Raw genomic sequence first — 25,230 nt, 5'->3', positions numbered from 1 at the left:
GCAAATGTGGGGCCAGATATAACCCTGCTGGCAGCAATGGGGGCACGGGGCAGGTCGTGTACCCACTGCCCCCACCATGGCACTGCGCATGTGGCTTCGCTCCAGAGACAACACAGGGCTGGGCTCAAACCCCATTTCCCCATGGCTTTGGGGAGCAGGTCACAGCAGGTGCCGGGGAGACACTGGAGTGCAGAGACCCACAGGATGAGGTGCTGCAGCCCCACTCACCTCCTGGACGCAGCCCCACAGCCGGAGGGGACGTTTCATGCACCACAGAGTGAGTTTCAACACAACGGGGGAAACGAGTTCCCCTGTGCTCTATCACCACTACAGCACAGCGGGCGATAGGGATCTCTCTGTCATAACACCAACTGAATCTGGGGCTTCTAAGGGCCTTTGGGTGTGGGCAGGGGGGCTTTGATGCATCAAAGCAGCACTTCTGTAGGGAGGAGCCGAGGTAGAGACACCCCCAGGGCTGTGGGACATCAAGCAAGGCGAAGCGACCCCAGCTGCCCACACTCTGCTCAGCCTGGGTCAGTGCCACGCTTTCTGCAGTTTTCCCGGACACGGCAGAGAAATGGCACACGTGGAAATACACATTATTTTTAATAGATGACTGGGTTGAAGTTCCACAATATGTCATTGTTCAACAGCAACGAGCAACCACTCATTAACGCCAGACAGCGCGGGCTGAACCGAAACGAGCGCCTTGTGCCGAGAGCACGAAAACACGACGGCGCCACAGCGGGAAACGGCGCCTTTGGGCTCCTCCTGAGCCCCACAGAACCCACAGCGCTGCTCCTGCTGAGCTCCCGAGGCTGTGGGCTGCATCTGGTCCTGCCTGGGGGGGGAACGAAGGGCAACTGAGGTGTTTTCCTGGATTCAGTGGTGATGTGAGAAGGAAAGCAGTGTGATACACGCCCCGCAATCCGTGCTGCTCCCCGTGAAAAGTGGAGAGATGCTTTTTGCTGCATGAGGACTGGTGTGCATGGAACCACTGTGTCCCCATGGAGCAGCATGAGGGAACGGGTGCTGAGCAGAGCATTGGCCAAAATGGGGACTGCTGTGAGCCTTCCCAAGCACAAGGCTTCAAAACCAGTTCTCCTTCCTCACCCCCGTGGATAAGCAGGACCTCGCACTCCTGCAGCGCTCTGCACAGCAGCTGATCGATCCGTCCTTCCTGGGACGTGGCCTTGGTTGGACTCAATGATCTTCGAGGTCTTTTCCAGCCGTAACGATTTCGTGATTAGTGGGAAAAAAATGAATAATTTCCACTTTGCACCTTGAGCTTCAGGGAGGCGGCACCCAAGGGAACAGAGCAAGGCCAAAGGCAGAATGAAATTGGGCATTTCTGACCCTTCACACTCCATCTGGTGCTCTGCACCCCGACCCCCCCCCCCCCCCTTTGCAGAGGGGCCACCACAGCTATCACACTGCCAAAGACCACAGCGGTGTTGGCATGGAGCAGCGTAGGGGACGTGAAAAGTCCACGGGAACACATCCTGCTCCTACAGAAACACTTTGCCAGGAATAACCGAGCTCAGCAGAACCGTTATCACACCAATCTCCCGCACCATGACTAATGAGACAGCTGCAGAGCAGCGATCAGATGAAAAGAACCATCTTACAAACCGGCTTCAAAGTCATCACCGATGCCCGTGTTGCAAAGCGGCGCCTTTCAGCCCCAGGGAGATCCCCACGTCCGAGCTGCACACCCCACACACGTGTGCTGAGATCTGCCAGTACCGCTGTGGGATGGGAGGCTCTGTGTTTGGTGGCCACGGGGAAACAGAGGGCACGGTGTGGCCATGAGCTCCAGTGCAGCTTTGTCCTCCTTCGTGGCGTGCATCAGGGCTTCCCATCCACGGAAATGGGGATTTCCCCCAGCTGGCACGTGGAGAGTCAAGCGGGTATCTGGAGCACATGCATTGCTGACAAACCCCAGCCCTACAACTGGGTTTTGCTGCTCCTTTTGCTCCGGGCGAGGTGCACGTGGGGAGAGGCTTCAAACAGGCAGAGTGGTGAGAAATGAGGGGGATGGGACGGGACGGTGTGTGCATCAGACTTGGGGAAAACCTCTAAAAATGAATGAATAATCCCTCCCAGGCGAAGTTTTCTGTGTTTTGGTGATGAGAACAAGTTCTTCCTATACATCTGACCAAGCAGAGCAGCTGGCAGTGGGGAACGAAAGCCTTTCACGCCGTTAAAGCATACACCATGAAAACAAATGCACGTTAGAAAAATAAAAAACGCCTTAAAAGGCTCTTAATTTCCATCAAGTTCATACAAAAGGCAGCCTGTGCCTGTGGTACGCATTGCACCGCATCGGCACAGCAGCTGGGCACGGATGCTACAAAACACTGAATAATCTTGTTAAAAAAAAATAATAGAAAACATAAAGGCGTCGTCACCTTCTGGCCCTCAAAACCGGCGTAGGAAAACGCAGGAGGTGGTGTTGGTTTGAGCTGTGTGAAGCCAGGCGGGTTCCCTCGTGCCGATGCCGTTCATTTGAGCAGCACGCGATGCTCCCCGCGCGCGATGTGCGAGGAGAACTCGTAGCGGTCGTGGCTGCGGTACCCGCAGACGTTGCACTCGAAGGGGTCGCGGAAGCCGTGGCAGCCCATGTGGATGGTGAACATCACGTAATCCAAGAACAGCACCCGGCAGTGGTCGCAGCGGTAGGCGCCGATGGCCTCCCCGTCCTTGTTGATGACCTTGAAGGCGTCGCGCGGGCACACGGCCGGCGGTTTGATGATGTCGTAGGGCCGGGGGAAATCCTTCAGGGCCTGCAGGCCGTTGCGGGGCACGGGGAGCACCGGACCCTGCGGGAAGGGGGGGTTGGGCCGCTCCTCGTGGTTGCTGTCCGTGTCCGTGGAGTCGTGGCCGCTGTTGTTGGGGGACAAGGCGCGCTCCCGCAGCGGGACGTGGCTCTTGTCGTCGCTGCCGTTGGGGACGTCGGCACGGGGCAGAGCGATGGGGTACAGCGTGCTGATGACCGGGACCATCTCGGGGGTGGGAGCCGGGGGGGTCTGCACCAAAGGGCGCAGGGCTTCGGCCCCCAGGAAGGAGATGGCGTTGTTGATGGCCTGGTCCATCATGCGGCCCTGCACGATGTCGCCTTCCTTCTCGTAGGCGAAGGATGAGTTGTAATTGACGTCAAAGCTGTGCCGCTTCTCACCTGCGGGAGAGGAGATGTCACGTTAGCGGGGGGTGGAAGCGGTATGGAAGCTCTGTGATGCTGCTCCAGAGGGCTGCAGGCTCTGGGAAGCAAAGGGGAATGAAAAATCTGCTGCAGAAACGGGGAACATCGAGCACGGGTTCCTGCTGGCCTTTTAAAGAGCGGGCTTGGGAACAAAACTCTACTGGGGGAGGTGGTGGAGATATGGGGCAGATGAGCACCAGCACTGTCAGGCTGTTCTGGGATCTAAGGGAGAGAATATCCTCAAGAAAATCTTCCATGCGTTTATTCCCATCATTTTTTTCCTAGAAGAAGTGAACATCATTGATACAAATTGTCGTAAAAGAGCCAACCAATAAAGAACCCAAACACTCCTTGTTTTGTACCAAGACCTCAACCCTCCATTCTGGCCCTGTCCCCTTTCTCATACCAACACCAGCAGAGGTTGAGTGCAGCCCCACACCCACCCAGCAGTCATTCCTTACACGCCGTTAGGCATCGACGTGCTGTTAAGACAATTAAACCCATCTCCTCCGTTACCTCCTGACAATCACCGCCTGCCCCGCTGCCTTTGACCTCAGCAGAGGTTTCCAGGCATCCAGCAGTTATCTGCCTATGTGTACACAGCACGGGTCTGCAGAGCCCAACAGAGAGGAGCAAGGTGTGTCCCTGCCTGGGTGCGATGGAGCTTTGGGAGCCCTTGGGTTGGCAGATGGAGGGGATTCGAGTGTGGCTCCATGAGGGGCCATGGGCCGCGTGGGCAGCGCACAGAGCCTCTGCACCAGGTGCAAGGAGGGGAGAAAACTGCACCCAGAGGAGCTCGAGTCACTTTTTGATGAGTATCTAGAAATAACTAACCGAATTCTGCGGTTACGTGAAACAGAATCATTCACTCAACAGCAACAAAGAAATGAAAAGGACCAAGTGCTTCATGTGCAACTGGCTTTCAAGCATCAGATCCACTAAATCTCTTAGTTACGGTAACTGGAGAAGTGCAGAGATGTTTATCAGTCACCTGTCAACACCGTGACTCAATGTATATGAAACTCTTCAGGTTTCGCTGCAGAAAACCAGGAGCTCACGTTTCTCTTATAAAACACTCAGAAAGGTTACAGAACCACAAGGGTAACTGCTTCCAGCCCTCACCCAACTTGTGATCCATCTTCACACAGAAGGCAACAAAGTGATATAGCACATTTGTGTGACTCATAGAGCAGCTCTGGGCGAGTGAGATGTGAAAAAAAGCGAAAGAAAAAAAAAAACAACACGTGCAGCAAAAGCAAAAAGACATCGAACTCCCTACGGATTTGGAGAGAAAACTGAGGGCAAAGATGCAGCAGCAGGGAAGGGAGCGCGTGGCGATGGGACAGGACGTGCTGTGCCCAAGGCCGGGACGTTTTGTCTTTGCAGGAGGAAAACTGAACAGATCATTCTGAGCAAAGCTGCCACAGGAAGCATCGCAGAGTCGTTGCAAACGGCCAAATTAAATACTGAATGCATGGGACTCTGCTGGTTCACACAGCAGCCAGCGGGGAGCTGAGCATCCCCGTCAGAATTCACAGCTGAGCCGTAGCGGATGACGGGTCTGCAGTGCTGCTGGGCTTGCTCTCAAACACGCATCAGGTCCTGCAATGCGATGAGCTGTGGGCACTGGGAGCAGGGAGGGCAGCGGTTTCCTGCCCCCTAACAGGGCAGCTTCTCATCAGCCCTGTGCACAGGGCGGGGGGTGGCGAAGCGTCGGAGCGGCGCTGCACCTCCGCTGCCATGAGAAAGGCCTGAGCCGGTGGTGTGAGGGAAAGGCTGGTTTTGCAAAGGAGGAAGCAGAGGTCTGTGAGCAGATGGTGGCAACTGGAAGAAACGCATCAGCTGCACTGCTGGTGTTGACTTGGGTCAACTTTAGGTGCGGCTCCGTGCCAAAGAAAAGTGGAAATCTACAGCACAGTGTGAAACACAGAATGATAAAACTGCCACCAAACCCTCCTTCCTCTGCAGCTCAGGAAAAGGCTGAGCACAATGTCTTTGCAAAAGCCTTTGGATGGAGGAGGGCACAGGGCAGAGAATATGCTCTGCTGCCCATCTCCTCATTTGAGGCTCCGATTTGTGCCACTGGAGACGAGAAAGCAAAAGCATTCCTCATGCTTGTATGGACCACAGCAGAGACCCCAAGTCATAAGAAAGGGTTTTTTCCTCCCAGCCAACATGCTTTGGTGCCAGCCCAAACCAAAACAAGGGCCCATTCCACCCAAGATGCTCGCAGAAGAAATCAGCAGGATGCTTCATGCAGCCATTGGCCTCAGTGATCCCTATGGAGCCCTCCCAGCTCGGGATGCTCCACGAGTGGCTGCAGCAGCCGTGTGCAATGCAGTGCATGCAGACCGAACTGATGGCAATGGTGAAACACTGGAGCTGAACTCAGCATCAGAAAAAGGAAGCTGAAGGCTTTCAAAAACATTTGCATTAATGTTTTGAATCACAGCGTGACATCTGAGGTCCGACTCCCAGCCAGCAGACTCAGCACTGAGTCCCCAGAGGAGCTCAGACAACGTGAGCTGGAGCTGCTTCACCTCTGTGCTGAAAGGCGACATGTGAAATGCATATTGAGATGTCTGAGTTTACATGAGCAGTCTCCATGGATGCTGAAAGCCCAGTGTTAACCCTGACCTTAACCCTGACCCTAACCCTGACCCTAACCCTGACCCTAACCCTGGCCTTAACCCTGACCCTAACCCTGACCCTAACCCTGACCCTAACCCTACCCATCCATAGCCATAGAGCTCCTAAGTCAGCTCTCTGTTTAGGACAGGAGAATTGCATCTTCCTTTCCCAAAGTTCAATGAAATTAACAACATGAGACAGCCAAGGAGATCACTGACACAACCTGCCAGACCTGCATCCAGGATCCCAGGATGCAAGCCTGATCATATGGAATTAAATGCAAAGAGAATGCTATGGAAACATCCTGCAGCTGAAGTGACCACAAGAAAGGGCTCGATATTTTTTTAATCATGTTGAAGTTCAGCAGATGACTAACAAAGGCCTAACAAGGACCTAACGCCTTTCCACCTCCTGCCCTCATCCTGCTTGTGCATGCAGCAAGAATCCCATTGCCCAGGAGTGCTTCCAACAGCACCAACCTTCGCTGCTCTCCTCCTGGAAAGAACCCAGCAGAGAACATTTCAGATGCACTGATGCAGAGCACAGCATGGAGCCTGTGAGATAGAAACTGTTGCACACGGAGGTGCAAAGCACAGCAGCAGCAGTTCTATAGAACAGATCCTTTCAAACCCGAGATCTACAGCAAACTGCTCAAACCACGTGAGAAAACGGCTGCTGCTTTTTGCCTACCCCCTTCTGTTGGGCTGTGGGCTTGGAGAGGACCCTGGCAGAGCACAGAGGACCTCCCTACGGGCTGCTGCCCACCTCTGCAGTTCACACAAGGAGGTTTTTGTTCTTACCAACGAATTTCTGGGGCATGGAGCTTTTTCGCTTCGCCACGTTGCTCGCCAGCCTGTCCAGCACCAGGGCTCTCTCGCTCCCCATCTCGGCCTTGATGTGCCTTGCCTCCACGTTGGCTGGGTTGGAAAAGGCGTAAAGAAGAAAAAAAAAAGACAAAACAAAAATGGGTGAAAAAGGGGAAAAGAAAAAAAAAAGAAAAAAAAAAAAAAAAAAAGGAAGAAGTGAATGGTTGAATGTCCGGAGCTTGCCCCACTCGTTAGGAGGAAACGGTTTGGAGGTCTGTCCTTAAGGTGGGTCGCTGCTTTCTCGGCGGCTGCTGCTCTCTGTGCGCTGGGCAGCGCTGCGGTCAGCGGGAGCAGCACTGAGCACAGAGCCGTGCGAAACCGATGCAAAGGGAAGCGGGAGCCCGGCGGGCCGGACGGGCGGCTGCAGAGCATCGTGGTGCTGGAGTCGGAGCTCGGTTGGCCTTTTTGCTTTGAGTAAGAGCTGCAGACACCTGCAGTCCCAGCCGAGGCTCCCAGCCAGCGCTCAGCCCCACTGCGCTGCTCCAGAGATCACTCACAGCTCGCTCACCGCGCGCCTTCTCACGAAGGGCCCAAAGATGCAAAGCTCTGCAGCGTGGCGCTGAGCTCACGCAACCCCCCGCCATTCCTCACAGCCCATCTTTCCAAGCATCCTCACGGCTCCAGCTCTTCTTTCCATCAGCCCATTGAGAATGCTCCCTCCTTCGGCACGCTTGAAAGCATTCGGTGTTTGAAAGCCAATTCAAACCTCCCAGATTTGTCAGAGAAGTGCACACGTGCCCTGGGATCCCTCCCTTGAGCCTGGACCGTGGGATGCCCCTGGACCACAATCCCTGGACCGTGGGAGGTCCTGAGGATCCTCCTATTCCCCAGAGCTCTCCTGCAATGCCCACTGCTTCAGGGAAACAGCTGCACAGCAGCAGAGCGGGGTCAGCCACGCTGCCACCTCATCTCACAACTACCCAACTAATAACAAGTGTAACTGCTGCAGCTTCGCCCCAAAAACCAGCGAGTATCGGTGGTGCTGCTTTGCTGTTAAAGGAGCACGGAGGGCTGCAGCGTTAGGGACCACAGCAGTGACAGCTTTTCAGAGCTTGTGCCTTCCTCTTGGCGTTTGCTGCCTGAGGAGGGTGGGGAAGGGCAATTTGCTTTCCCAAGGCAATGCCAAAGTAGGAATGCTGGCTCCTAGTGGAGCACAGAGATACCTGAAATACATGGAGCATCGTCTGCATGAGAGAGCAGCAGCGCCAGGGAGCTGTGATACAAACACTGCCATCATCTCAGTCCTGCTAAGTGCAGTTCTATTCAGCGCCAGGCTTAAATTACAGTTTGCTCAGCTCGAGGCACGAAGGAGCACCATCACCCTTCCATAGCTCTGCATGCAGCACTTCCCTCCAGACCTCCCAGCCCCTCCTCACGTGTTTATTGTGACTGCAGTCGGTATCAGATGGGTTTCGGGCGGCACGAAGCATGACTCACCAAACCTCAGCCAGAACGGGTCGGTGATGTTTGTGCAGCTCCCGGCTGCTGCCAGCTCCTGCGATGAGTCAGGGCAGCCGGGGCAGCAGCACCTCGTGGGGTTTTTAGTTCTGGAACTTGTGCTCCACAAACTGTCTGATCCCTTCTGAGCACTTCGTGTTACCTTCAGATAACAGCAGCTCACGCTCCGAGCTTCCCCAGCCCAGTCAGCTTCTGCAGCGATTCAGTCGTGATGACAGGTCTTTCATAACCATTGCTTTTTTAAAGAAAATCCACAACTGCCATGAACAAAGCCACCCTAACACCTGCTGTCTCTCCATTTGCTTTTCTTGAGTAGTTTTTTTCCTTTCTAGTTCCCCCTTTTCTCAACCCCTGTCTTTACCATCTATTGCACTGCTAAAGCCTGGATTTCCCATCCCCAGAATCTCTCTGTTCCTCCTGGTGAGCTCGGAGCAGTTCCTGCCATCTCTCCCACCTGCCCTGACACACAGCAGAGCATCAGTGCCCACCTGTCCCCTCAGTTATGTGCCACTGGGGGAACCCCGTTCAGTGAGTGCCTCCCATTCAGGGGGCAGCGAGCAGCTCCCTGCAAAGGCAGCAGTGACCTTGGCCAGAGGGCATTTCCTCCTAGAGAAATAAATGACCTCTGTTTATGGGGCATAAAAGCTCTCATCAGCACCTTCACAGCAGAGCTGTAGGGAAACAGGATCTGCTCCCACGGTGCATGGCTTCTCCTAAGCACTGCGCTCCCTTCCCAAACCCAACCCAATGGTTTCACCCAGCTCTGTGCCACCCCCCGAGCACTCCAGGAGCAAAGCCTGGTATTTAGGAAGCGCTCCCTCTCAGCATTCTCTAAAGACTTCTCAAAGGAGGGGAGAAGTCACCAGATCCATCTCATCCATCTCCTCCTGCCATGACCCTCCCCATCTCGTGCCCACACCCACCAGGAGACCCCACTCTGCACCCCGACCCCAATTTAAAGAACTCATTATCTAATTATAACATGTATCTTAAACGTAAACTTCAGGTTTGACTGGCAGAAAGGACCGAGTGCTTTGCTCACAGTTACACTGAGAGCTGAACACTCATAAAGAAACCCCAAAGCCCCTGAAGCCCCAAAGCCAGCACTCAGCCTGTTTCAGCCCATGGAATAGGGACACCCTACAAGCCGAGGGGTCCAACAGCGCAGCCAGAAAACTGAAGTATCTCTGCAGATGCTGCAAGAACCCTCTGCAAACACATCTCCCCGCCAGCTCCGGTCGCTGTGCAGAGCACGGACAGCAGCACCTCTCCCATACCTCGCTGTTTCCATAGCGTGGTTTCTCTCGCCCCATAAATGAGAGTGTCATTTTTAGAACGTGTGGGCATTGTATTCAAAACCCTCAAGCACAAAGACGAGCTCGAATTAGAGGCATTGCTTCCTGCCACTTCTCAGTGTGGTCACTAAATAATGGAGAGTGGAGCCGAGGCGGGTTATTGTGCAATGAGAACAACGCGACCAGAGATCGTTATCAGGGCCTGAGCAACGCTGCTGCATGAAGCTGCTCTTCAGAGGTGTTTCCATGCTGCTGCTGGGCCAGGAACGTGCAAACCTCATGTTAAAAAGCAAGCAGGATGGGAATGGCATTGCTGGAGCCTTGTGGTGCTCCGGATAAACGGGCAGAGGCACACAGAGCTGGCTCCGTGTGGAAGGGACCGCAGGAAAAGGGACCGAAACTCAAAGCAAAGGGAGCCATGGGAAAAGGGTCAGAAGCCTGAAAGCTATGCTAAAAATGAGCACAAAGCGCTCCTCTCTGGGAGGGAAAAAATCAACCAGCAGCATCAACCAACCCGCCGGGGTCCCCCTCTGCTCCGCGACGCCGACAGCAGAAAACTGAGTGCAAAGAAAACACCTCAGCAAGACAGGAGTTCCTGTTTTTCATCACTCACTGCTCCACGAGAAGCACTGCCATGCGTTTTCAGGAGGGCTGAGAGAGCACAGCCACGCCGTGCGCTGGAAACTCACGTTTCCTCTGCGACCCCTTTGAGGTCGCTGCGCTGCAGGCTGTGGATGCGTGACGTGTCGCTATTCTGAAATGAATGTGAGCCACGAGAATGGTGTAAAAGCAGAGATGGAGGGTGGTATCATGTTTTCCATTTTCCCGCGGTGGACACCTCGGGGCGATTGCCATCGTGACAGTGTGTACTGTAACACAAAACCACAGTCACAACGTGCACAAGTTCTCATGAAAACCAAAACTTGCTGACGCTCACACAGCCAGCGCCTTTTAGTGCTGCTGTAAAGCAACGACTGCTTGCTGGAAAGAAGGAGCTCCACGAGCACCCTTCAACCACTGCTTCTTCAGGGTGGTGTCTCAGTGCAGACACACAGACCCCCCCTGCACAGGGTGAGGATCCTCATTGCACGCAGTTACCACCAGATTGCTGAGGGTTCTTTGGGTTCCGTGAGCTCTGCTGCACAGCAGCATCGCTGGGCACAGCTTTTGGGTTATTGTGAGACAATTCGTTAACACGGCTGTCTCTCTAAATGTGTCACCTACAGAGATGCTGCCTGGAAGGTGTTTTAGTTGTATTCAGAGCCACTGTGAGATAAAAAAGCGATGCCAAGGAAAGCGTTCTGCTGCTGGCTGCCCAGGAGTGCGTTGAGCCAGACCCTCTGTGAGACACTGCAGCCCCACTGGAAGCCATTGGAGCAAAGCCTGAGCTAACAGCTCACCAGAAGCCCTGTTTCTAAACAGAAATGTACCAGAATGATGTGCAAAACAGAGAGAAACGAGCCCTGCCATGCGAGGCACTCACCTGGCTCACAGCCGCCGCTGCCCTGCAGGTACGTGCGGCACCGCTCCTTGTGCTCCTCCAGGGAGCTCCTCTGCTTGTAGCTCCGGCCACAGAACTCACACTTGTAGGGCTTCTCCACTGTGAAATGGAAGGGAGAGTTGAACAGCTGCAGGATCACCCGCCCGCCCTGGCACTCAGGCGTACTGCTGGCAGCCTAATGTTCGGCACATGGAGAAATGCTTTACACGTCTGTTGGGATTACGAGCATGGAAACTGCCTTAAAATTGGGGTTACTGGGGTCATATTAGGGCTCCTGCAAAGCCTTCCTCATCCCTAAGCTCCCTAAAGGCTGATCTGAGCTGGTGGCTCCCCTCAGCATCACTTCCCCATGATGGCACCGTGCTGCCGTGTCCCACCTGCCCGGCATTGCTCCGTCAGCACTGGGTACTCAAAGGATTTCATGAAAGTGATGAAAACGAGACCAAAACAAAACCATCTGTGGGTTCAGCTCATCTCCAAACAACCTTATCAGGAAGCACATTGTGTTCCTAGGTCGCTTTCTTTATGCTGTTTAATTAGCCAGCCCTCAAACTCTGGCCTCGGTAAGCACCAGTTGTGTTGGGAGCACGATGTGCTGTGGGGCTTCGATCACAACAACTGCTCCTGCCCTTGGCCAGACCCATCTCATTCACTCACATCAGGTAAATCTCAATTTTAGCTTGGGTTCTTTGCGAGGTTTGCATTTTTTTTTTTCTGTGCAGCACTGTGCAGAGATAATATCTATCATTTAGAACATCTGCTTTCTTTCTGGGCCCCCTTATAAGACAGGAAATCAAAGAGCAGCACGGTCTGATCTTAAAGAATTGGAGGAATTCATCCATTTCTACCCGGCTTGTTACTCACATCACCTCAGCTCTGTGCCTCCGTTTCTCCCACCTGTGCAATGGACACAACGCCCTACACCAAACTCGAGGGATCGCATTTGTGGAGCAGGTTAAGAAGTTCAGATGAAAGGCACTATCACAGCAAGGTGCTGCCAGCACCAACGCTGCCTTTGGTTCTGCTCCTACAGGTGTCTGAGCAAATCCAGGGCACAGTCAAGTCCCAGGATGGCCCCACCGGGTTCCATTGGGTCCCACTGAGTCTCATTGGGTTCCATTGGGTCCCACTGAGTCTCATTGGGTTCCACCAAGACCTACCAAGTCCTCCGGGGTCTCATTGGGTTCCATTGGGTCCCACCAAGCTCCCTTGGATCTCGTGGGTCCCACAAAGCCCCCTTGGGTCTTACTGGGTCCCGTTGGATCTCATTGGGTTCCATCAAGTCCCACCATGTTTCGTTGGGTTCCGTTGGGTCTCTCCAAGCCCCACTGAGTCTCACTGCATTCTGTTGGGTCCCGTTGAGACCCGTTGGGTCCCACACAGTTCCGCTGGGTCCCATTGGGTCCCACTGACACGGCACAGAGCCCTCGCTGCTCTCTGCCAGCTCCTCAGAACCCATTCAGTTGCGCAGACTTTGCTGACTGTTTTCTGCACGTCGTGTCCCGGTGACACACATCTGAAACACACCGAGTGCCTTTGAAGTCACTTACCAGAATGTGTCCTTAAGTGACCCGTTAGCGCATCCCTCCTCTGGCAGGCATAACTGCAAAGATGACATTTAAAAGGTTTTTCCCCTGTATGTAGCTTAATGTGGCGGAGGAGGTTACCCTTCTGAGTAAAGGAAGCTCCGCACTGATTACACTGGAATGGCCGCTCACCTTAAAATGACATACAAAAAAGGACATTTAATGGTTATGTGGGTATCACGCCATCCTCACACCCTTTCCTTTTTGGAAGGGGAAAGAATGAGATCAATTTCTGTATACAGAAACACACAGCCCTTCCGTTGGCTTCAGTGGGAGTTGGGTGCAGCTCTGGTGTCAGAGCTTCTCATAACACACATATGGAAACCACTGCACAGGTTTTCCATGGAAAGGAGTGGTCTGGAGGAGGCTGATTCCAACAAGCTAGCAACTTTTAGAAAGAAAAAAAAAGCCCTATCTCCCAGCTCAAAACCAAAGATGCTCATTGGTTTGTTGCGCAAGGGCGGCACAAAAACACAGCACACAGACTGGAAACGGCAGCACAGAAACCATCTGACCCGTGTGTTGGGGCTGAAATACTGAAATGACACAGTGCCTTTCATCCAAAATCCTTAACACGCCTCACCAACGCGCTGCTGTGACATGGAGTCCCAATAGGGCAGAGTGGGTAAAGTGAGGCACAGAAACGTGAGCGGTTTGCCAGAGACCCCTGTGGGATGGAAGCAGGGAAGCCCAACCTCGGCATCCTCTCTCATCCCAGACTGTTATCCTTTCAGTACTGAAGAAGAAGGTGGGGTATTTACCGGTGTGGCTACGTTTATGAACCATCAAGACATTGAGGCTGATGCAGGCTAAGCCACAGATATCGCAGGTCATCTTGCCACTCGCTGGCCTGGCGTTGTCATAGGAGCCCAGGTGCCTTTCCAGCTTAATGCCTTCGTATTCGCTGTATTCTCTGGGGTAGCTGTAAGGTATTTCGGATTCTTCCGGGTTTTCCATGCGCTCAGCATTTAAAGCACTCTCCTCTCTGTCACCGTATTCGCTTTTCACTTTAACATCATCTGCAGGCAAAACAGAGCGCGAAAGTGGGGGAAAAAACGATCATCTGAGATAAAATACTCACCAAAAATTACATAAACTTGTATCAGCCATCTCCCCAAGAGTTTTGCTTAACCTCACCGAGATAAAGAAACGCAGTCAGACAAACCCCCGTGTGCCCCCAGCGAGATAAGCCCTGCTGTTACCTGCGGTGGATTATTTCCTTCTGCAGACGATAAAAGAATCACGCAGCGCAAACCCCACGCGTGCACTCGCAGGTGCTGCTCTGCAGGATGACCCACAGCCCAGAATGACCCACAGGAATCGACGCCACGGGGCGTTTCTGTGAGCTGGGAATAGAGAACGGCGTTGGAAGTGTCCTGCGGTGCTTCCAGCATGGCCAAAAACTGCATCTGCTCTGCTGAGACCTCCAGTGATCTCAGGGTAAACACTCTGACCAATTAATTCTAATCAACTGATTCTAAGCAATTAATTCTAAGCAATTAATCCTAGGCAATTCGTTCTAATCTTCAGTTGCCACTGCAGTGTTAATCCAAACACCTCCAAGATTTTGAGAAGACTCTTAGAAGCTCCATGCAGAACACACAGCTGAGTTTGCTCGCAGAGCTCCAGGATGAGCGATGGGTCTCGCAATACAAACTGCTGATGATGCCCAAATTTCCTCTCCCTCCCCACCGCAGCATCACAGCTCGCACTACAATCCTTCCCAACTGATGGGGCAGCTTTTGTCCAGTTTAACACCCACTGTTCTGCACGGGTTGCGGCTGAGCCTTGAGTTCTGTCTCAAGTTGGGTGAAGGGAAGCATCAGCAGATGAAATCTATTGAGCCCTGTTGGAAAGCATCGCTCTCACGGCTGCCTGCTGCTCTGCTGAGCGCAGGGCTGGGCAGTCAGCGTGGGGCTGAATCACTGATCCCTTCTCCAAGTGCAGAACTTGGGCTGCCGAGTGCATTAGCTCCGGTTCTGAGTAATAAACCACATCAAATGCTGAGAACAAACAGCAGCGGCAGCGAAAATGAGGCGGTGACATAAAAGACATAAAAACCTGGCAACGAATGCTTCCATGAAATCAATGTTTTCAGCTGTATTTTGGGGACAGCCCCTCCTCCAGCCTTGGTGTTGGTGCCGTGCTCAGGCGGTTGGGACAAAGATGGAGGGAACAGATGGGCTGAGAGCTGTGTTACCTCGTGCAGGAATTCGAGCAGAGAGGAGAATTCGGGGAGATGCCTCGGATCCACTGTCATCATTCAGTGTCATCCTTCCCCGGGATGATGGCATCCACTGCCCTTCTCCATCACAGGGAAGCCCAGCCCTGGGGCTGCTCCTCTCCCAACGGCCCACACAGCTCACAGGGGTTTGCTGGAAGGTTCCACGCAGGTCCACCCACGTCACTTCTCATCACCCCTCCTTCAGGACCAGCCCTGCTCCCCAAACCGTCTCTGCCCTGGGGGGGTGGTTCTGCTCTCAGGACTTTGGCAGTCAGTTCCTGCACGCATCTCCATCCACCGAGCAGCAACAGCCATCATCAGAACCCCTCCACAGAACCTCGTTCCCGAAACCAAAAAGCTGCATTTCCCCCTCGAAGGCGGCGGTTCCAAAGCCATCAGAGCTGCAGCAGGGAGGCACAGCAGCTGCACCTCGGTGCCACTTTCTGACACAATTTCAATTCCCACTTTCTACTCAACGTCTCACCTTCCGCCTGCACTGAAAGCAATGGCTTCCAGGGGAGGGACGAGCTGCAAGCTTCACGTGAGAGGAGCTCTCTGCCGTTTCCTACCGTTTCTCACAGCAGCTCACAGCTTCTCACCCTCCCAGAGCCATGGCAGCATCCTTGAAGCTCAGCACAAGGGCTGAGCACTGCTGGGTGCCCAAAGGAGCATCCCACGCTTCCACCTCTGCATTTCCCACATTGCACACCGACTGCTTGCCGTGCAATACTGCCATGTGGAGCAGAGAGTTGCACCCAATCCATGCATTACTCCTTTATGGAGCACATGGATGCATTTGAGCCACGCTTTACTGCCTTATGGAGCACGGCTCAGCCCATCTGCAGGGCTACCCCAACACCACGCTTCCGTCCCATGGGGGTGCCTGAAGAACCTCAGTTGAAACTGTCCCCCTCCTGGGGCTGAGAGCACAGAGCAGCAGCACTGAGGAAGAGGCTTTGATCAAAATCAGAAACATTACAAGCATTGGAATTTTTCCACCCTCATCTGCAGTCAGACAGACCCCGACCTGGGAGAGGGCAGAGATGAAGAGGAAAGCTCCAACACAAGATGAGGAGGAGTGCGGTCAGCCCAGACCGAACCACAGGGCTGGGGGGGGTCTGAAAGAGCCTCAGCCCTTCCCCAGCCCCAACGTTGTCTCCATGCACCAACAGAGGCACAGCAAATGCTGCGAGATCAGAAGGGTGCGACATCCCACCCACACCGCATCGCGATGGGATCAGGAGTTTCTAGGCTGGTCCCTCTTAAGCAAGAGGAAGGCAACAGCAAGCAGAAAGGGGCAAGGAACCGAGGGAAAACAACAGCTGCCCCCAGCAATAACAAAGCTGGGTTGTTATCGCAGGAGAGCTGCAGCCAGAACGACGCTCAGCTCAGGGCAGCGCGGGGCAGAGAGCAGCGGCACGCAGCAAAGCAAAAGCAGGAGGGCTGAGCGTGGGGTTTCGCTTCCTGGGGAGGTGGCTGTGAGATGAAAGACGGGCTCCAGAGCAATATTTTTGTTTCACCTGAAACGCTGTAAAAACAATGGGTGCTGGAAAAAATCCAACGCGAAGCAGCGGTGGCGGCTGCAGAGTGAGTCACTGTGAGCAGCTCCGTGTGCGTCCCATCCAGCAGCCAGCAGCACCAGCGGCGGGGACAAGGACAAAGCAGGGCAGCACCAGAAGGGAAGGCTCGGAACAACCCCCCCATGCACACACACCCGCTGTTATCAGACTTAACGCAGCATCAGATAGAGAAAAAAAAGACGTGCGGGGTTTGTGGAGCAAAGTTTGGCCTCGGCACAGCAAGAAGCACGAGGCGGAGCAACAGGAGCCACCAAAGGAGCAGCACTGGGGGTGACACCTCCGCTGTGACACCACCGCTGTGACACCTCCACACGTGCAAAAAGTCCACGGGGGAACAAAGGAACTCAATCACGGCGATGTGGCACTTTAACGGTGCCGCTGATTTGCTGCGCCGATCGGGAGATAATGAGCGCCTCGCGGTGCAGATGTTCCCTCAGATTATAGGGAAAAGAAATAAAAGAGGAAAAAGGGAAAAGCGCTTCTCGGCTGCCGCTTCCTAAGTATCCAATTAAACGAATCGTGGAAGCAGATAAATAGTTTGCTGGGTGCTGACAGCTGCGGATGGGATTCGGAGCAGGGCGCGGGGCGCAGGACGCTGCCGCTGTGCGTATCAAGGGGACGCGGTTCTACCAGGGATTAATTAACCTACGGCTCATCCCCAAAACAGCTGCACAGACACGTGGCCGGGCAGGGGGTCCCTTCCTGGACCTTTTGGAGTCCCCAGAGTCACACCGTGTCCCACTGCTTGTAGAGGGATGCGAGGAGGGGGGCTGCAAAATGAAGGGGGGGAGGGACGCTGCTCGTCGCTTTCTGAGCGTTTGGAGGAGCTACAGCCACGTCCTTTTGTTGCCAAAGCACAATATCTTGTTGTTGTGTGATTATTACAAGAATAACACATATTTTAGAAGCAGAACAATGCCTGTTATCTCAGAGGTGATCTGGGTTGAACCCGAACTCAATCGCAGCCCTTTAAAGCTCTTTGTTCAGACACAGAGGGGGGGTTTAATGAGGAGTCTGCGTTCCAACCTATGTCTCCAATTTCCTAACCGATATTTCCCATCTAACACCAACTTTCTGCCAACCCATAACAGCATTTCCACAGGACTTTCCTCCTGAGACACGCTGACATGAGACGGATGGAACTGCTGATAAAGGAGAAGTGTTCCCCCTCAGCGGGAGCACGCCGTGCTCCGACCCCACAGAGCCCCCACAGCCCCTCCAGTGCGTTGTCTCCCCGCAAACAATTCCAGTTCCTGGGTCCCTCTGCTCTGCACAGGGCGGTGGATGGGACTGCAGCTCATCCACCTCAGAGCAGATTTCAACTCAATGCCAACAGCAAATATTTCTCCCCCCCCTTAATTTCGAGAAGCCCAAAATGAAGGGGCGCTCTGACAGAGCTGCGGGTGTCCCTGCCCCCAGTGCAGGGAGTGAGCAGGGCGGCCCCATGGCTCCTCAGACCGTGCTGGATCTTTACGAACAGCAGGGGACGGATCTGAAACACGCACCGAAGAGAAATTCTCTTCAAGGAGACGGGGAAAAGAGCGCACAGCCCATCCCAGCACCGAAAGCATCAACCGACCGCGCACCACCGCCATCGAGGGGGGAACACGGCAGGAGGAGCGAACGCACTGCTCTGCCCCGCACCCGCCCCAGTCCCACGGGCAGCCGATGCCTTCTGCTCCCCGCATCATTCCCACCCGGCGCAGGGCTGACAGCGGTGCCTCCCCGCTCCGTGCCCCCGCGCAGAGCCCCGCAGGGCTGCACAGCAGCGCTGATGCCGCGAGATAAACCCCGGGCGCAGCGCTCGGAGATGGAACGCGCTGATAAAAACGCGGCGCTTCCTCCCCGGGCTGATAAGTGCGTGCGCTCAGGGCTCGGTGGGAGCTCGGTGCAGTTCCCCCGCGTCCCTCATCAGCCCCGCAGCCACCACCAGGTTTGGTTTTGGAAGCACGGAAGGGAGCTGACGTCCGTACGCCCCAAAAGTTTCAGCCCCTCAGGATGAGGGGAATCGAGGCACAAAGCAACCGAATCCTTGGGTTTGGGTCCCTGGGGGACCCTTGGATTTGGTCCCCCAAGAAGCGACGCCTTTTCTTTCCACCCGATTTTTAAACTGCAGGGCTCTTCAGCTCCGGGGTGCACGGAGGAATGAGGGGCACGGAGCGCTCCCCCACTTCTCCCCAGCACCCTCTGAGCAGACACAGGAAGCGAGCGCTGCTCGCGGGGCTGCAGCAGGCGCACACGTGTGCACCGCAGCGCAGCTTCCATCCCCTGGAGGCAAAAGAAGGGCTTTTTTTAATTGCTTTTTTTTTTGTTGTTGTTGTTGTTGGTTGTGTTTTTTTTCTTCCTTTTTTGAATTCTTACGTGCACGTTTTCCACCGCGCTGCCAATTGCCCCATCACTGCAACCTCCTGCCTGCAGCTGCTGGAGCCTTTCCGCAGGGCTGCGCTGTGTCGGCCGCTCGGCATCCCACCTCCAGCAGCTGCGGTGCAGAACAAACACAGCCCGCGTGCTCAGCGGCACCAGAAAGGTTTGAAGCAACCCTGCCTCTGCTCGGGGTGAGCGTGGAGGAGGGGAAAGCAGAGCTGCGGTTGGATATGAGGAGAAAACTTCTCCGAAAGAGAGGTCAGATGCTGCAATGGGTGCCCAGGGAGTCACGGCAGCTGGAGGTGTTCACACACCTCACAACCTGGAGATGTTGTGCTATGGGACACGGCGTAGAGGGGAGGTTCTGGTGGGAGGAGGGCAGTTGGATGATGATGGAGGACTTTTCCAGCCTCAGTGATGCTAAGATTCTGTGCTTCTATGAAACAGTGGTGGGGTGCACAAATGGTTGGCAGTGCTTCGTGAGCTGTGGGATCCGAAGGCAACATCAGATGGCTCTGGGTGTAGGAAAGGCCCAAGCTTTCCACGTTCAATAGTTAAAAACATGAAATGTCCCCTTTTAGGGTCAGTGGAGCAGAACCCACCGGCCCAGACGCTGCAGTACCCACAGCTTCAATAACAGAGAAGTTGGAAACCCAAACATTTTGTTGCGGCCCAACACGAAGTCATTGAATCACAGAACCATAGAATGGTTTGGGTCAGAAGGGACCTCGAGACCACCTGCTTCCATCCCCTGCCATGGGAAGGGCCGCCAACCTCTAGATCAGACAGACAAGGAACTGACAGAGCCTGGAACACCTCCAGGGATGGGGCTCCCATTGAACATCCCAAACCAGGAGCCCTGCAGCAATCACTGATTCACGTGACGCAAAAACTTTGTGTCAGAACTACCAGCCACAGCCACAGCACTGCTGTGCTGCCTGCACCCCCAGCCCCTGCTGCCTCTCAGGGCTGCCCCCAGCAGCACAGAGCATCCATTCCAGGCAGGAATGTTGGCAGTGCTGCTGGTTCAGGCCATGAGCTTCTGGTTCAAGGGAGAAACTCAAGGTTCCTCACCCTGCGTGCATGCAGGACGAAGGCACAACAATTTCTCCATCCAGGAGCCAGCAGGAGCTGTTTGTTTTCCATTACACCCAACACATCCTTCCTCACTGCTCCCACGACGCACAGAAAGCCAAGGGACACCCCCCACTGTGTGCCACCCCCACTGTACCTCCTGCTTCTCCATTGGACTGACTGTGCTCCTTCAGCTCCTCTGCATTATCCGTGCCCTTCACCTCCTGCCCTTTGCTCAGGTCGCACTCCTCCAGAACCTCCTGTCCCTCTGGAAAAAGCAAAGCAAATTGGGAAAAGAAATGACTGTTTCTGCCGCACTGTTTCCGAGCTCCAACCCCCAGCACTGCTCTCTTATTGCTGCACCCACTGCAATTCCATGGAGCCAATCTGCCGCCCAGAAGTTGCACACAGATTCCCAGACACAAGCAGGCACCAAATCTTTACTAAATCAAATCATCCCAACATGCTGTGAACGTTAACAGACAGCAAGAGCAGCGATGCCCTCGTCCTCACAACCCCCTCCCTACAAAAGGGAGGATGCTGGGGCTGTACCTGCGGCCTTGGGCTGCTCCTGGGGGTTGCTGAGATCCATGCTGCTCTGTGAATCTGCAAAAGACACAGAAAACAGCTCTGAGCTGCTCCAGATTTGCAAAGCTGCTCACAGTGCGGCTGTTAATCTGAGAGCTCCGTCTTCTTCGCTGGAAGCCAAACTGAAAAAGCAAAACTCAAATAATTACCTAATGATCATCACGTGTCAGCATACAGGCTTTTACATATGCCCCAAACGAGAGGTTCTGCATTTCTCGCTCTCAGTGCAACCTGCAGCTCAGCACCGGCTCGCCCTCTCCACTGCTCTCCCCTCTGCGCCCCGCGAGCGCTGACACGGATGGAGCAGAAAGCAGCAGGAAGAGCCACAGCCCCTCTTCCACAGCCCAGGACAGACCTGCAGCCCTTGTGAGAGCTGTTGGCACCGACACGAGCCCAGTTCCCCTCTGGGAGCTGTGATGGGGATCCCAAGGGATGCTGGAACCCACAGAGCCCTGCAGCTGCAGGCTGGCTTCCAGGCTTCACGGTGTCACAGCCATCTGCTTCCTTCCTCCTTCCTTTCCTCTCTCTTTTTCCTCTTTTTTTTCTACAGACCTGAGCGTCTTTTCTCCGCTTTGCACATAACCCAGGAGCAGCACCAGGAGGGACAAAGCCCTTTCCTGGTGGTCAGGTAGCAGCTCAGCCAGGAGGTGTCAACTGCAGCCCATTATTATCTATCTGTGCCACCACCACGCATGGAACATTTCCATGGTCTCCACCACGTCGATGCACAAAGCTCTGTTCACTCTGTGTGGAGAAATGGAGTATTCAGACAGGGCTGCCCAGAGCTGCACGGCTGGATGAGCCCAGCAAGGAAAGCAAAAGGAGATGCACCAACAAGGAAAGCAAAAGGAGATGCACCCAGCACAGCCCTTCAACGTTTGGCTCCGTCGCAGCCCTAAAATGGGCACTCTGCACCCATTTCTCAGCAGTGGGTCTCAGAGCCGTGCTGGGGGATGTGGTGTGGGGAGGGGTTGGGTTGGATTTGGTGATCGTGGTGGTTCTGAGTGGTTCTGGTCTATGATTCTGTGCTGCACTCCGTTCCCATTGCCCTTAATGAGCTCTCAGCAAAGAGCAGGGAGAAAAGGAGAGGCGGTGAGGGCAGGCGTTGCAGTCACCCAAACCATCAGCAGCCTGCACTCCTGGGGCTGTGGACAAGTTGTGAAGCATTGCCAGCTATGAAACATCTCCTGTAATTAAACCAGACCTCCTGTCCTTGCACGAGGACGAGCTTCTCATGGAGCCTCTCTTCCTTGAGACATAAATTCTGCCTTAACTTCTGTCGTGAGAGAAGTCACAGGGCTGGATAACAAGAAGTTCAAATATTCACTCCATCTGCATCAGAAATACCCAATTGCCTCATATTTAAAGCTGCTAATTTGCCTTTGTTTCATTTTACCGTAGCAGGAAGTGTGAAGTGCAGAGAGGCAAATGGGCCCAACGACCCAGAGCAGCGACACGGAAACGTCAGCCAATGCAGAGCACGCAGAAAAAGCTCTCCCTGCTGTGCGTTCTGACCTTACACCCAAATAACGTGGACACTCCATTAAACGAATCCTCACAGCTCTGAAAACAAGCAATGCTTCGGCAAGAGGCTCAAATCGCCGCTATTCTGTGCCGCTTTGTCTGGACGGCTCTGCCTTAACGACCAGCAGGGCACAGCCAGCCCTACGGCAGCGGCTGCATCTCAGCAGCACGGAGACTTTCTCTGTGCACCGGTTGACGTGAAACCATCACAGATCCCAGCCCACGGGCAACTGCCGGGCAGCACGGCCCTCAGCATCTCCTCTCTGTGCAGAAGCAGCCCGGTCCTTGCGTCGCTTCCAGGCTCAGCGTCCATCCACCCCTCCTCCCCCGCCGCGCATTCACCTGAAGAAGCTCCCTGTAGGCTTAGCAGCATCTCCGTATGAAACCCCCGGTTGTCAACGTTCCATCTCAGATCTCTTCCCCAGCTCAGATACTCCAACCCCAACCCTTCACGGCGCTGAACGCGAGCGCCCCAATCCCCAACCCCGCACAAAAACTCCCCAGCATTCCAAAAAAACACGAGGTGGGAACTCACAGAGCGCTTCTGTCCTGGCAGCGAGGGGTCCGAGAGCCACCGGCTGGGCAGCGGGCACAGGGAGGACACCGGGTGCCGTGGCTGCAGCCGAGCACGGAGCTCTGTTACGAAGCAGAAGTAACGATGCTGTGCCCCCGACAGCCCTCCTCGGTCCTCCCGTGTGCCGCGCCAGGAGGCGAAACGAGCACGAATATTCAAATGGGTCGTGAGAGGAGCGGCGAGGCACCGCGGTGCGCAGCCACGTCAGTGCCCCATCCTGCAGCCCGGCCCGTTCTTAGAAGCAACGGAAGGGTCTGCCTGGATTGTAGCTGAAAAAAGCACTTTGGGCCACGGGATTGGGTAGGGCTGGAGCTGCGATGGCCTTACCTCTGTGCTTCCCGAGCCACACCATTGCCTTCTCACTTCTCGACCCGACAGCGCTGCAGAGCAGATGTCCTTTTACATCCCTTGCCGCCGGCCCTCTGAGCGCAGCGCGGAGCACAACTGCCCCCTTCCTCCTCTCGGCCTCTCCCAAAAGGCCCAACACGCCAAGAGAAAGCAGCCCGGCCCGGCCCCTGCCCGCAGGAAGGCTCCCACAGCCACGGCAGAGCAAAGCAGCGCAGCCCCTCGTGCTCCTCGCCGATTTCCCACTGACCTCAGCAGCCCTCGGAACCCATGGAAACAGAGCAGTGCGGCACTTCTCGCACCCGGAGGTGAAGCCGTTTAACGCTGCCTTCTACACCGCTTCCATCCCTGAATGCGACCTCAGCCGGGCTGATCCTCCACCCCACCTACAGCCCCAGACCCGAAGCGCCGTTTCCACGTTAACTCCTGAACGCGCCAAAACAGGAAGGCGAAGCGACTTCTTCAGCAACTGCAGCTACCAGAGGGAGGAAACGAAGCCACGGAGAGCAGAACTGCTGCTGAGATACGGCGGCAGCCCTCAGGCAGTCCCAGCTAAGTCAGATTGTGTGCGAGATATTGCTGCAACGCAAAATCGCGTTTCAGAACCCAAAGGACACGGATGCTTTCCAATAGAAAACTGCTCCTAATTCAAAATAACCAAACCCTCGAGTTATCAGCACGCAGAGGAATCCGGGCTGAGGGGTCCCAGCAGGACTCAGACTGCAGCCTCTCACCAAGGTCTTGGGGCAGCATGGGGCGATCCCGGCTCTGATGGGGGCACTTTGTGGAGCCGTCTTCCAGGCTTGTTAAAAGAAAAGCCAGAACGATCTGTTTTCCTTCCTCAAGGAAGGAAAGGGCTGCAGCCCCGCACTACCGCACACTTCGGGCTTTCGCTGCTCCCGAAAGCTGCAGGGAGGCTTTGCAAGAGGAAAGCAAGCAGCCGCCCGCTCGTTCCTTAGCGCACACTTTGAAGGCTCACGCGGAGGGCGCTGAGCCCAACCGCATCGGGACGCTGCTGAAATGGGATGGGGAGAAATGAAGGCGACCCCCCGCAGCCGCCTCAGCCCGTCTCGCGGTTCGGTTCCCCCGCAGCCCTGAGCGGCACCGGAGCTCCAACGCCGCGGGGTCGGCGCCGCGCTGCCGCTCCTCACCTGCGCGATCCGAGCGCTCCGCTCCGCGGCCCCGCGTTCCTCCGCATCCGGAGGGAGGGGAACGGAACGGAGAGCGGCGGAACGGAGAGGGGGAGGAGGGCTGTGACCCCGCCGGCACCGGGCGCTGCGGTTAGCTGCCGGGCATGGGGCAAGGGCAGAGGTGAGCCGAGGTTGGGGTGCTCGTTGGAGCTGTTGGAGGAGCACAACGGCGATCCTAGGGGTGGAACAACCCTCCATGGGACGGGCTGGGAGAGCTGAAGGTGTTTAATGTAGGGGGGAGGAGGCTCCCTGATGCCTACAGTGGCCTTTCAGTAATGGTAGGAAGAAGGGGACAGACTCTTTGGGAAAGCCTGCTGTGACAGGACAAGGGGAAATGGCTTCTAACTGAAAGAGAGGAGATTTAAAGGAAAAAGATTACAGTAAGAACGGTGAGGGCTGGCACAGTTTGTCAGCGAGGTGGCAGCACCCCATCCCTGCAGACACCCGGGGTCAGGGGATGGGTTCTGGGCTCCTGATGGAGCTGGGGGGGTCCCCATTCAGTGCAGAGCGGGGCCAGACAGCCTTTGGTGGGGTTCCTGCAACTCAAATGATTCCACGAGTCGGGGGGCAGCGCTCCTCCGGGTGCACTCCCATGGGCAAAGCCAAGGATCCCCCCCACAGGATCCCATGGATCCCAGCCATTCATCCCACCCGGAGCTGGCGAACCTCCAGCTCACGTCTCCGAGCGCAAATTCGTCACGGGATTAAAGGAAAACAATAAGACTTAAAAGCACCATTTCTGCTCTGGGATCCACCACCCCTGCGGCAGCCGCACGCAGCGGTGCCCACGCACACGAGCAACCTTCCCACGTGGTTTCCTTTGGGTGTCAGTGGCCCCGATGCTGCAGACACGTCACATCAGCCACCGCCGATCTCCTGGCGTCGTGACACCCCAGGCGCAGCGCTCCTTGGACTCGGGGCCACATGGAACGGACTCCACTCTTGGGAGCACCCGAGATTAGAGGAGATAAGACTGAGAACCAGGCTCTCGTTGTCTGTTTTCCTTCGTGAAATAGCGCTGCTGTTGGAAAACAAAGCAAATTACAAGAGCACAGGCTGTGGGAGGAAAGGCAGCCAAGGGAGGGGCCAGGATCCCTCCTCCCAGCGGGGCTCTGTGTGGGGTTGGGATCCCCTCCACTGGGGCCATGTGTGGGGCAGCCCTGTGGCGGTGAGGAGGGCAAGAAAGGCCGTTGGAACCCCCCCCATCCATTGGAATCTCCCCCCCCCC

The 25,230-nt window shown here is 55.2% G+C and overlaps 1 protein-coding gene and 1 pseudogene across 7 annotated transcripts; one reads left to right on the top strand and one right to left on the bottom strand.

Moving 5' to 3' along the window:
* Positions 1–587: 587 nt before the first annotated feature.
* IKZF3 (IKAROS family zinc finger 3) lies at positions 588–24,019 on the bottom strand. 7 transcript variants are annotated; one of them, XM_042813022.1, is made up of 9 exons: positions 23,063–23,894; positions 22,795–22,847; positions 20,334–20,387; positions 19,939–20,049; positions 13,301–13,558; positions 12,504–12,671; positions 10,936–11,052; positions 6,634–6,750; positions 588–3,178 (listed from the first exon to the last, which is right to left on the bottom strand). In XM_042813022.1, exons 2-9 carry the CDS (start codon positions 22,817–22,819, stop codon positions 2,505–2,507), a joined length of 1,524 nt encoding a protein of 507 aa, XP_042668956.1. In that variant the 5' UTR covers positions 22,820–22,847; positions 23,063–23,894; the 3' UTR covers positions 588–2,504. The 7 variants fall into 7 exon arrangements, with proteins under 7 accessions (XP_042668956.1, XP_042668961.1, XP_042668957.1 ...); XM_042813027.1 differs by lacking the exons at positions 22,795–22,847; positions 23,063–23,894 and adding an exon at positions 23,964–24,019; XM_042813023.1 differs by lacking the exon at positions 22,795–22,847 and having other exon boundaries at positions 23,547–23,894.
* LOC122157400 lies at positions 23,838–25,197 on the top strand (annotated as a pseudogene).
* Positions 25,198–25,230: the final 33 nt, after the last annotated feature.

The sequence above is a fragment of the Centrocercus urophasianus genome, unplaced genomic scaffold, assembly GCF_019232065.1.
Source record: "Centrocercus urophasianus isolate 14NV4802_14NV808 unplaced genomic scaffold, USGS_Curo_1.0 seq_1342, whole genome shotgun sequence".
Taxonomy (NCBI): domain Eukaryota; kingdom Metazoa; phylum Chordata; class Aves; order Galliformes; family Phasianidae; genus Centrocercus; species Centrocercus urophasianus.
This window is presented reverse-complemented; position numbering and strand designations above follow the sequence as displayed.

What these genes read in the sequence shown, in the direction of transcription:
- IKZF3 (XM_042813022.1), bottom strand. Translation starts at nt 22,819, where the DNA reads ATGGTGTGGCTCGGGAAGCACAGAG. An exon ending in TCATAAACGTAGCCACACCG is followed by an intron (nt 12,672 to 13,300) that starts GTAAATACCCCA and finishes TGTCATTTTAAG; the next exon opens with GTGAGCGGCCATTCCAGTGT. An exon ending in CAGCGGCGGCTGTGAGCCAG is followed by an intron (nt 6,751 to 10,935) that starts GTGAGTGCCTCG and finishes TTTCCAACCCAG; the next exon opens with CCAACGTGGAGGCAAGGCAC.